Raw genomic sequence first — 13281 nt, 5'->3', positions numbered from 1 at the left:
AGAGATGAATGGAAATTCTCTGTGCATTCATCACTATGAGTGACATGTTTCATAGCATACAAAGACATTTTGTTCATGCATCATCTAAATTATAGATTAGTGTGGCTGGCTGCTGAAAATTTAAGGGTCACTCTCACTTCACTACACAACTGCAGCCATGACAGAGGGAACTCAATCAATTTATACAAAACTCTACAACTTGTAGTATAACTGTGTAGCACTCTGTTTTTTTTCTGTTATAAATGACTGTTTGAACAAGGCTAATGGATAATGTTTGAAAGCATTAATTCAAGAGCAGTGAATAAACCATCAAAATTGAAATAGAGGAAAAATGTATGATTTAAACCACTGCAGCACAGTATCATTAATACCTACATCATTTTCTGCTAGATGTATATAATTATTGTGATCAGCATTGTCAAACGCTGTGCTGAAGTCTGTTAGAATAAGCACAGACATAAGTCCACTGTCAGAGGCCATAAGAAGCTCATTTGTGACCTTTACTAATGCCGTTTCTGTGCTGTAATGAGTTCTGAAACCTAACCAAAAGTCTTCTGTTAAACATTTCCTTTGCAGATCAGTTAGATGTTTTTCTATGATGTTCTTCCTTTTTTTTTTTTTAGATAAAAGGAAGGGATGGATAGAACTGGAGCCACTGGATTTAAAAACCATGACCTCAGTCTTTTTTTTTCATTAAAATTAAGTAAATTTGGTGCCATCCACCTCATGATGTCACTGAGACAATCAAGGAGAGGCTGAACAGAGCCACCGTGTTTTAAAGGGAAATAGACTTGACAGTCATCAGCATATAAATGAAATGGAACACAATGCTTTCTAAAAATGGCACCAAGCGGCAGGAAATACAGAGTGAAAAGTTAGAGGACCAAGAATGGAACCCTGAAGTACCCCCCAGGTGAGGGCAGCGGAAGAAAATCATCCATCATGAGACAGAAACTCCTATCAGAGAAATAGGACCTAAACCATTGCAGAGCTGAGGCAGTGATGCCCACCCACTTCTCCTGTCGGGAGATGAGAATTTTATGGTCCACTGTGTCAAAAGCAGCTGTTAAATCTAAAAGCACACGTAAAAAACTTTTCCCTGAATCCATCGCTTAAAATATGTTGTTAAGATCAATTAACAACATATTTTTCAATTCCAGCAAGCATAGTGACCTGTCCTTGGTGTTGTACAGCAAAACAGGCTCAAGCTATCATGCTTCCACCACTGTATGTCACAGATTGTATCAGGTTTTTATGCAGGATTCCAGTGCTTCCCCTTCTCCAAACAGAACACTTCTGAATTTTTTTACTATATATGATTGTAGCATATTTATGTACATATGTCTATATATGTACAGTGGCTTGCAAAAGTATTCGGCCCCCTTGTACTTTCCCACATTTTGTCACATTACAGCCACAAACATGAATCAATGTTATTGGAATTCCAGGTGAAAGACCAATACAAAGTGGTGTACACGTGAGAAGTGGAACGAAAATCATACATGATTTCAAACATTTTTTACAAATAAATAACTGAAAAGTGGGGTGTGTGTAATTATTCAGCCCCCTGAGTCAATACTTTGTAGAACCACCTTTTGCTGCAATTACAGCTGCCAGTCTTTTAGGGTATGTCTCTACCAGCTTTGCACATCTACAGACTGAAATCCTTGCCCATTCTTCTTTGCAAAACAGCTCCAGCTCAGTCAGATTAGATGGACAGCGTTTGTGAACAGCAGTTTTCAGATCTTGCCACAGATTCTCGATTGGATTTAGGCACCAGACAGGTCAGGGATAAAGTTATTGAGAAATGTAAAGCAGGCTTAGGCTACAAAAAGATTTCCCAAGCCTTGAACATCCCACGGAGCACTGTTCAAGCCATCATTCAGAAATGGTAGGAGTATGGCACAACTGTAAACCTACCAAGACAAGGCCGTCCACCTAAACTCACAGGCCGAACAAGGACAGCGCTGATCAGAAATGCAACCAAGAGGCCCGCGGTGACTCTGGACGAGCTGCAGAGATCTACAGCTCAGGTGGGGGAATCTGTCCATAGGACAACTATTAGTCGTGCACTGCACAAAGTTGGCCTTTATGGAAGAGTGGCAAGAAGAAAGCCATTGTTAACAGAAAACCATAAGAAGTCCCGTTTGCAGTTTGCCACAAGCCATGTGGGGGACACAGCAAACATATGGAAGAAGGTGCTCTGGTCAGATGAGACCAACATGGAACTTTTTGGTCAAAATGCAAAACGCTATGTGTGGCGGAAAACTAACACTGCACATCACTCTGAACACACCATCCCCACTGTCAAATATGGTGGTGGCAGCATCATGCTCTGGGGGTGCTTCTCTTCAGCAGGGACAGGGAAGCTGGTCAGAGTTGATGGGAAGATGGATGGAGCCAAATACAGGGCAATCTTGGAAGAAAACCTCTTGGAGTCTGCAAAAGACTTGAGACTGGGGCGGAGGTTCACCTTCCAGCAGGACAACCACCCTAAACATAAAGCCAGGGCAACAATGGAATGGTTTAAAACAAAACATATCCATGTGTTAGAATGGCCCAGTCAAAGTCCAGATCTAAATCCAATCGAGAATCTGTGGCAAGATCTGAAAACTGCTGTTCACAAACGCTGTCCATCTAATCTGACTGAGCTGGAGCTGTTTTGCAAAGAAGAATGGGCAAGGATTTCAGTCTGTAGATGTGCAACGCTGGTAGAGACATACCCTAAAAGACTGGCAGCTGGAATTGCAGCAAAAGGTGGTTCTACAAAGTATTGACTCAGGGGGCTGAATAATTACGCACACCCCACTTTGCAGTTATTTATTTGTAAAAAATGTTGTGAATCATGTATGATTTTTGTTCCACTTCTCACGTGTGCACCACTTTGTATTGGTCTTTCACCTGGAATTCCAATAACATTGATTCATGTTTGTGGCTGTAATGTGACAAAATGTGGAAAAGTTCAAGGGGGCCGAATACTTTCGCAAGCCACTGTACCCTAGAAACTCCTAAGAGGTTTACTAATCTGCATGAAACTTTCCACAAACATGATTACCAAAGCAGCAATTAGCATCTATATGTTTTTAAAAAAACATTTTTTGTAAATTCCAGTTCTTTAGATTTTCATTTCCATCATCAATATGATGTTATGTCCGCCATTTACGTGTCTTTCACATCGCATTTAGCATATGTCACCTGAAGCAATTTGTATCCACAACAGACTGTTGTTTGACTCACCACTAAATATGAAATGAAAAATCTAAAAAAGCAGTGCAGGTCCGGCAAAACTGCCTGCAAGTAAGGTTTTTTGTTAGTTAAACTAAAACATTTTGTTTTGGGTGCTAGCTGACTGAACCTCTTCAGCTCACGGTTTTTCATTTGCTTCTACCTTTAGGTCTTTATACTAAGTTGACTTTGACTTTTGCTGCTGAACTGAAACTGTGGCCACTAAAAGTGGATAAAAATCAGAAAAAAAACAAAAGGTGTTGAAAAAATAACCCAACACTGAAACACATTCAATAAATGTTTGAAATATTTTATTTTATATATACATTCTTTTTGAAAAGGCAACATTGACAACCAAGGATGATATTGGTAAAAGTTTACTACATCTAACAGAGACTTATATATGATGTTTTTTTTTTACATAATAAATATGACTTTATAGCCAATTCTTGCATAAAAAGAATAAGATTGATGTTAATATAGTTTATTTTTAATTAAATTATCTGTCACACCCATATTGTTCTCTGTGAAGAGCTCTCAGCTATCTTCGTTATCCAGGTGGCGGTACAAGTTAATGGACACCAATATGGCAGCAATCTGGAGAAACAAAAGTGTAAGAGTCCAAACAGAATGACATAAACATGAATGCATCCTTAAGCTTTGCATGAGTTTTTACCTCCAGTAATCCAATTCCTGCAGCAGTGCCTCCCATGGTGCTAGCGTTCCCTTTGATGATCATCAGGATCTGCTGAAAACAGCCCTGATAGGAAATGGGCTCTGGTTAATTCTTAATGCATCAACATAACACTCATGGCTGACGACCGATGCAGACACTAATGCAAAAATAACATTCACAAAACTGCAAAATAATGGCTGGCTGAAAAACCACTATATTTCAAGGCCAGAATCAAGATGCTTGGGGTAGTCAACATTTGGTCCAGAATCAAATATATTAACTGTTGTTTCCGTCATAGCATTTAGACATAAATGGTCTCCCACTGTTAAAATCTTAGTGACGTCTTGGTGTTTTTCATTTGTTTGCATAGCTCTAAGGTTATGCAGAAAAAATGACTGTGGAAATTAAATCCATGCAGGGGCTACAAGCAAATACCAGTTGAAGATAAGTTAACCTGAAAAAATGTTAAAGCTTAAAAACGCATGGCAAAAACCAAAAAAATAGTTGCAGTAGACAGTTTTCATTGTTTTTACTGGACATTGTTGTCATTGGGCAGGATGTTCCACACATTTTAACACCACTCCATGTGTCAGTAATGAACTACAATGTGGAGTCTGTAAAGCTCTGCCAAAAACTGAGGGTGGCATGATTTCAATACCAGACATATACACTTTATTTATGCTTAACACCATTTATGTCTATGCTAAACACTAGCTTGTTTGAATTGTCATTGTTTGCATGCTAAAGCTGCACAATGTATAATGTGGTAATTTCACCTGCACATTGCTGTACTCTGCCTGGGCTGGGGTGCAAGTGTTGTTGTTGGTCCTGCAGCAGATGGAAGGCAGGCTGCCTCCAGTTGCATTTTCGAAGTTGGAGCCCATGAAATCAGTGTAGTTGGAGAAACCACAGCAATGTAGCTGAAAGAAGGATGACATTCTTGTGTTATCATGCCGCAGGAAAACATGTGAAGAGGGTTATTTACATAATGGTCCAAATATAGTCAACTTTGATCAGTTAAACCTTGAACCAGGCTGCTGCACAACAATTTATGTGAATTGTTAAGAACAAAGTAGTGCTGGCTGTATTACACTAAGCTCCGAAAACCTTCAACCACTGAAAACCACTAATAAAGTCTCTGCAATATCTCTAAAAAGTTTCCTTTCCGCCATTATTCTGTTCCATGGTTTAAAAGACACTAGCAGAACCTTTGTTATTTTCTTTTTGTTGCATACTAGTTTCTTTTTAGATGGCTCTATGAACAGCAGCCTGGTGTTTTTAAAAGTATTCTGAATCTTTTGACGTTCTGATCATAAATGAAGTCAGTGAATGGAGTGAAAGTTTAAACTCTTAAATTCAATGATAATTCATATATAAGAATTACAAATCAAATCACCAAATAAAACTGAAAAGATTGGTTAGGCCCCCAGAATAAGGGATAAAAATCTTTAAAAAAATGTTTATACTTTTTAGACTTGCAAGTTAGGTTCACAACATTATAGCTTCCTTTAACAGCTCAACTAAAAGTGTCAACGTACTCAACGTTTCCCAAATAAGCTATACACAAATGTCTTGTTAATCATGTTATTGACTGTTAACAGGGAAACATGTTTGCCCTGATAATTTGGGCAAGGCAACTAGCTGTTAGATCTGTGGTATCTGTGGTTCCATCTTGGGACCCCTTCTGTTTAACATTTACATGCTCCCACTGGCACAGATTATAAAGAACAACAAAATAAACTATCATAGCTACGCAGATGACACACAAATATATATCACAATGTCACCAGGAGACCGAGGCCCTGTACAGGCTCTTGGTAAATGCATTGAGGAAATTAATGACTGGTTGTGCCACAATTTTCTCCAGCTAAACAAAAATAAAACTGAGGTAATAGTCTTTGGCGCCAAAGAAAAACGATTACAGGTCACCAGAGAACTTCAATCTATACACCTAAAAACCACCAACCAGGCGAGAAATTTGGGTGTAGTGATGGATGCAGACCTAAACTTAGAAAAACACATTTAGACAATAACAAAATCAGCTTACTATCACCTCAAGAATATATCAAGGATAAAAGATCTGATGTCTCAACAGGACCTGGAAAAACTAGTCCATGCATTCATCTTTAGTAGGCTTGATTACTGTAACAGCATCTTTACAGGTCTACCTAAAAAATCAGTCAGACAACTACAGCTCATTCAGAACTCTGCTGCTCGAGTCCTCATTAAGACCAAAAAAGTGGACCACATCAGTCCAGCTCTGAGGTCTTTACACTGGCTGCCTGTCCGTCAGAGGATAGACTTTAAAGTTCTGATGCTGGTCTATAAAGCTCTGAATGGTTTAGGACCAAAATACATCAGTGATCTCCTGACCCAGTATGAACCTTCCAGATCCCTCAGGTCATCTGGATCCGGTCTGTTATCAGTCCCCAGAGTCAGAACCAGACATGGAGAAGCTGCATTCAGCTTTTATGCTCCTTATATCTGGAACAAACTCCCAGAAAGCCTCAGATCAGCTGAAACACTCAGTTTATTTAAATCCAGGTTGAAGACTCACCTATTCTCAGCTGCATTTGAATAAAGCACCAAATCCACACTTAAGTTTAAATTTCAAAACCTACTTTTTAACTACTGATTTTATCTACTGTTCTGATTTTATCTACTGTTTTGATATTTGATTTTATTTACTGTTTTGTTTGTCTGTTTGTTTGTTTGTTTGCTTGTTTTAATCAAATTTAAATCATGCTTTTTATTTGTTTTTGTTTTTAATGTCTCTGTAAAGCACTTTGAATCACCTTGTTGTTGAATTGTGCTATATAAATAAACTTGCCTTGCCTTGCCTTATATCGCTCTTGTCAATATCTTCACTTCCATAGGTACTTCTTTATTTCTTCTATTGACAGACAGCTCTCCACACACTCAAATCTGTCAGTGTTAATGACAGGAAACTTTACATAGCATTTTCTTTTTTTAATCTCTTCTTAGGGGGTGTTCCTGCTCTGCCATGATAAGTCCCTCTGTGCTATCTTTCAGTAGAGGTTAGTCCAGCCACTGGTATGATTTCTTGAGATCAGCCAGTTCTTCTATCTGCATGTAGTATATGCTATGCAGGGATCTGTCTTTTCATGATGGTTATTCTTACTCCTCTTCTTGCTCATCAATCTCATCCTGGATTGTGGACAGTGGGACTGGGACTCAACACTCCTCAGCCTACTTCTTTCTTCTTGGTGTACAATCTCAGTGTGCTGGACATGCATGGAGGTTTTCACCCTCCATGCATGGTAAGACACTTTCTTGTCTTGATGCTAGTGGTTTCAATCTCCTCTTTTGGACACATATTCCAGCAGGGTGTAGGTGTTACTTGCCTGAATCTCATTTTTCCCTTTCAGCTGACTCTTCAGGACTTGCCTTACTCTCTGCAGGTATTTGGTGGTTGCAACTTTCCTGGCAGTCTCTCCGTGATTCCCATATCCCTGTGAGATTGCCAGGTAATTGTCGCTATCCTTGGTGTCTGCAATGTTCCCTTTTGGTTTTGCAATCCCCTCAGTTCTGACTACCTTCACTCTCTTTGTTTGTTCCCTCTCCAGTTCGAATAGCATTCCAATGTCACTGGTGTAGATCTTGGTGGGATGGATAAGTGAATCTATGTCTTGTTCACTCCTGGCATACAGCTTGGTATCATCCATGTAGAGGAGGTGGCTAACGATTGCTCTATTCTGTAGGCAGTGTGTGTAATCAGTCCTGTCAATCACCTGGGATGAAAGAGTTCAGCATATGGAGAACAACAGTGGGGGCAGAGCATCTTGAACAACTGCTCTGTCTACCAGTAGCTGATGCTTTACCCCTCTGATGATCAGCACTGTCCAGCCTTCAGTTAGCCATTCCAGCTACGTCTTGTCCATTAGCAACCGGTTCATTTCTGCTGCCAGGTGCTCATGGAGTGCTGTTAGTTCTTCAGCAAGCAGATGTGAATCAAGTTGGGGCATGGTACTGTCCAACTCGTGCTGTTCATTCTTGAGACATGCTTGAGACTCTTTGTTGGATGTTTGACACTGTGATGGTTACTAGATCCTGTTCAAGCAGCAGAAATGCAGACTCATCCGACAAGACAATGTGTTTCCAATTGTCTGTTATTTGAGTTAGTGTTGCTTTCCTACCAGCTCAAAGCAACCCCGCCAACTGTGTCTGACTTCCAACATTAACAAGGAATTTCACTCACTGGATATTTTCTCTTTTGAAGATCACTGTCTGTAGGATGACTATGTTCTAAAATACAGGTAAATCAGTGATTTCTAAAATACTCAGACCAGCCCGTCTGGCATCAGCAGCTATGCCATGTTCAAGTCACTTAAACCACTTTTGTACATGACTAAATGCATTTGTTTCTGACATGTGATTGGCAGAACAGAGCAGGTATACATAAATCAGTAGTGAATGTATATACAGCTCATATATAAAGTTCTAAACACATATAACAAGAATATGAAAACACACAGAATTTCCAATATCCTGTACCTGTGTCATGGTGCTGTTCCAGAGCTTAGTGACAGCAGGATCATGACCATATTGCTTCTGTAGAGCAGGAGTCGCCCACGCTCTCAAGATCCCCTCAGCCTGTAAAAAAAAAAGATTTACTGACATCATATATAAACAAATATATCCTCACTGGACACATCTAGTCTGAATTTTATATTTTGTTTCTAAAGTGGAAGGTTTGAGACAAGAGAGATTCCTTTGTTGGAAAGAATCCCGTCACGATCCTGGGTCATTTGAACCAGCGTTTTGAGTTTCTTGTGTTTTGTCATTTTGTATTATGGTTTGAGTCTATCTTGTTAGTCTAAAGTTTATTCTATACTCCCTAGGTTGTTATGTTTAGTTTTAGTGTCTTGTGGTGTCTAGATAATCTGTGTCCCCGTGTGTCCTCACTTCCTTCGTTATCCTCTTGTATTTAGTGTCTGTGTCTTCCTGTGCTCATTGTCACTATCCATGGCTGTGTGTTTCCTTGTGTTCCTCTCCGTGTGTTTAGTTTATATTTTCCTAGTTTAGTTTTGTACCATTTTCCCCTTGTGGCAGCAATAAAGCTGCCTTTTGAGTACACCGTGTAGTCTGCGATTGAGTCTTGTACTGCCTGCACACAGCCGCATCATGACAAGGATAGCTTGCCCGCATGCCCTCCCCTCTTTTTTTCCTTTCCTTTGCAGATTGCTCTTTCTGTTTTGATAAATAATCCTATCAAGTACTGTCACAAAGACCTAATTGATGGGTTGGGAGGGTCAGAAATATACTTTAAATGCATGTAGCCATGTACAGCCATATTTTTTTTTCTTTTTAGCTTCTCTGTGTGCGTGGACATGTTTGAATGCGTGCACAGTGAATGGGATACATGGGGTATCCCAAGGGGATGCTGTGATACGAGTCACAATTAAACTTGGCCCCCAAGTGAGGCTAAGATCAGAAAGATATATTACTAGGAGGCTAATTTAACACTGTCAATTGCCCTGCACCTTGTCACATTCTGTTGGCTGCGTGCATGTGCATCCGCCCACACACACACACACACACACACACACACACACACACACACACACACACACACACAGTGGATAAGCAACAAGGAGCTTGAAGTAATACACAGTTCAGTGATGCAGGAGGTGTTAGAACTGTACATCTATTAATGTAGAGTGGTATGAACACATTTTACACATGATCAAAATCTCCACCGTCATCTTTTATTAATTTCTTCTATTGAAGAAAGTGACGATTTTCTTGTAAAACAAAGCGGGGCCGAGTAAAAAAAGTTTGGGAACCACTAGGTTAGCATCTGGTTGCAAATTTAAAATTTTTCTTTAAATAGTTCAGTTCTGACTCTGTTTTGTTACTGTACACAGAAAATTCCAGTAGCTTACTTGGAAATGGAAAATATATGCTTTTTATTAGCTTTTAATAAGTTACTGTTGATTGTGTGGTAAAAATAGCATATTACAGTGGTCCCTTGTTTATTGAGGGAGTTACGTTCTAAAAATTACCTGCCATAGGTGAACTCCGCAAAGTAGCCAGCTTTATTTTTTACAATTATTATAGATGTTTTAAGGCTGTAAAACCCCTCACTACACACTTCATACACTTTTCTCAGACAGGCATGAACATTTTCACATTTTTCTCTCTTGTTTAAGCACCCTCAAAGTTCAAACCTTCGTAGAAAAATAAGTCCAGTATTATAGAATGAAACCATAGATCAAACCCTGTTTTTAGGTCCAGAACGTGGGAACAGAGCAGCTGCTAGAGAATTAAACATTAATGACTCAATGGTATGGAAGTAGAGGAAGAAAGAAGAATGAGTTGAGTGAAGTTTGACTTATCTGACTGTTTTGTTTCGGTTATTACGCCTCGTCTTGATGCATTCTTAATCATCCAGGAAAGTAAATCTCCAAAAGTTGAATCTGTTCATCTGGACGTAGCATTTTGTGGGAGAAACGTTTCGTCACTCAAGTTTCGGCCTGTCTCAGCAATGCAAAGCCCCCAGCATCCAACATCACCATGGAGGAGAGGAAGGCACTCACATCACTTAGTGATGATAACAACATTATCATCCTTCCGGCAGACAAGGGTAGGTGCACAGTATTGCTTAACCAGAAAGACTATCATGAGAAGATTTTGTCACTACTCAGTGATGAAAATACTTATGAGCCCCTGAAACGAGACCCAGGAAGTGGCTACAGGAAGAGGGTCATAGACTGTCTGAAGCAGTTAGAACAAGACAAGGCTATCGACCGGACCTCATACCACAGGCTGTACCCAGGGGAGTCTACACCAAGTCTGTATGGTTTACCGAAAATACATAAGCAGGGTGCACCTTTAAGACCAATTGTCTGCATGATCAACTCGGTCACCTATAACATCTCCAAGTTTCTGGCTTCGATCCTCAACCCGCTGGTGGGCAGCTCTGAACACCACATCCAGAACACCCTGGATTTTGTTGAGAAGGTGAGAGATGTCATTATGGAGGCAGATGAAACCATGGTCTCGTGCGACGTTACATCTCTCTTCACTTGCATCCCAGTCACGGAAGCGTTGGAGGTAGTCCGTAAGAGATTACAGGATGACACCAACCTCAGCAACAGGACCACTCTCAGCATCGACCAAGTGTGTTTGCTTTTGGAACTGTGTCTTCATTCCACCTACTTCACATACAAGGGTCAGTTCTACAGGCAGAAACATGGGTGTGCCATGGGCTCCCCAGTTTCACCCATCGTGGCCAATTTGTACATGGAAGAAGTGGAAAAGAGGGCGTTGCTATCCTACCCTGGAACACCACCAAGCCATTGGTTCAGATATGTGGATGACACCTGGGTGAAAATCAAATCTCAGGACGTACTACATTTCACGGATCACATTAACTCGGTGGACCAACACATCAAATTCACCAGGAGGATATGAAAAGTGGCAGGTTAGCCTTCTTAGACTGTGAGATTTCCATCAGTAATGGGGACATCTAAAAGCTGGCGTGTACCGTAAACCTCGCATATGGATCAGTATCTAAGGTTTGACTCTCATCATCCACTGGAGCACAAACTGGGTGTCATCAGGACGCTACAACACAGAGCGAACACCATCCCCACTGACACAGCGGCCAGGGAGGCAGAAGAACAGCACATCAAGAAGGCCCTGAGTAAATGTGGTTATCGCAGCTGGACTTTTGTCAAAGCTGGGAAGGCACCTAAAGAAAGCTCCAGCCGATCCAGGAGAGAAGGACAACCGCTGCCCAGGCGAAAACCTGTAGTGATCCCATATGTGTCAGGAGTATCGGAACAGTTGAGACGCATTTTTTTCTAAACACCGGGTCTCTGTGGCTTTTAAACCCCAAAATACGCTGCGCCAAAAATTGGTCCACCCAAGGATCGGGTCCCCGACACAAACAGAGTAACATAGTGTGCGCTGTTAAGTGCCAGGAGGATTGCCAGGATTTATACATCGGGAAACCAAACAACCTCTAGCGGCGGATGGCACAACACAGAAGAGCAACCTCATCAGGCCAGGACTCTGCAGTTTATTTACACCTACAGGCCAGTGGACACTCTTTCAACGATGAGGATGTACACATCCTGGACAGGGAGGAACGCTGGTTTGAGCGCTGGAGTCAAGGAGGCCATTTACGTGAAAAGGAAAGACCATCTCTGAATCGAGGAGGGGCCTAAGGGTACATCTTTCGCCATCTTACAATGCTGTGATTGCAGCCATTCCCCAACTCTCTGTGAATGGTACTCATGGCCATTGATCAGTGTTCTTTGATCAGTGGGTTTTGGTCAGTGATTGTTGATCAATGGTCATGGGAATTTGCATAATTATGATTAAGGAACTGACCTGACAACCCATTGTTCCTTCAGTGGGCTGGTTTCAGTCATTATGCAAATGTACTGTTTATAAGGTTTGGGGAAACCTGCAGTCAGCTGAGACTGAAGAAGTCACTTGGATGAGTGACGAAACGTTTCTCCCACAAAACGCTACGTCCAGATGAACAGATTCAACTTTTGGAGAGTTATTACGCCTCATAATCTGGAAAATAGGGTAACTTCTACCTTCCTTTAGCAGGTCCAGAAGTCCAACTTTTTGTGCAATGGTTAGCATCTTACGCTGCCTTTTGGGTGCTACCACAGGTGTCTTTGACAGTGCAAAACGTTTTGTAGACATTGTTGCGTTTGTTGGGGAGAAAACTTACAAACATACAGTACAGCACTTCAGAGTCACACTGCTAGTAATCGAAGATTTATGTAAATTTGACAAGATGAACGCATTCTGTACTGGACAGGAGACACGGCACGAGATTGATTGACAATGGTCTACAACCAATCAGGACGCAGAACACAATGTGCTGTTTAAAAAAAAAACATGCAAAATTGCACAAAAAAACTGCGAAACAGCAAGGCTGCGAAAGGTGAACCGCATTATAGTGAGGGACCACTGTACTCATTATTTCTGAGTAATGTTAACTTAAAGAAAATAATGAAGTAACAAAGAAAATTAACGTTAGGTGGATCCCCTGTAGGGATCTGTTGCTGAGTGATAGTGGAGGAGAGAGTTAGGGGGCCGAGTGGGACTGATTGAGGCCAGTTTGTAAGGAAGTCTTTGATCCAGGAGCAGGTGGCAGGGGAACCTGAAGGTGGTCCAGTTTGGTGGTGAGGATGTTTGGTATTATGGTGTTGAATACTGAGCTGTAGTCTACAAAGACCATACTCAAGTAGCTCTCCCCGATGGTAGGGTGACCATATTTTGATTTCCAAAAAAGAGGACACTTGGCTCAGTCATGAAAAACTTGCTTAAAGAAACATAAAATTGGCCCCAGCATTTTGACTAGAGATCGGCCCACCAGGTATTATAGGAAA

General features: G+C 40.9%; 1 protein-coding gene across 2 annotated transcripts in view; it reads right to left on the bottom strand.

The window, feature by feature from the left end:
• Nucleotides 1-3561: 3561 nt before the first annotated feature.
• The window catches only part of LOC116318352 (tetraspanin-1), a 28196-nt gene continuing 18476 nt past the window's right edge, over nucleotides 3562-13281 (bottom strand). For both annotated transcript variants that reach the window (XM_031737340.2, XM_039601575.1), the window contains 4 exons: nucleotides 8417-8515; nucleotides 4678-4821; nucleotides 3902-3985; nucleotides 3562-3822 (listed from right to left, as the gene is read on the bottom strand). In XM_031737340.2, coding sequence (XP_031593200.1) covers nucleotides 3763-3822; nucleotides 3902-3985; nucleotides 4678-4821; nucleotides 8417-8515 — 387 coding nt within the window. In that variant the 3' untranslated portion in view covers nucleotides 3562-3762. The remainder of the gene's footprint in view (nucleotides 3823-3901; nucleotides 3986-4677; nucleotides 4822-8416; nucleotides 8516-13281) is intronic.

This window comes from Oreochromis aureus, linkage group 17 (genome assembly GCF_013358895.1).
Source record: "Oreochromis aureus strain Israel breed Guangdong linkage group 17, ZZ_aureus, whole genome shotgun sequence".
Taxonomy (NCBI): domain Eukaryota; kingdom Metazoa; phylum Chordata; class Actinopteri; order Cichliformes; family Cichlidae; genus Oreochromis; species Oreochromis aureus.
Note: the sequence above shows the minus strand (reverse complement) of the source record. Positions and strands in the feature narration are given on the sequence as shown.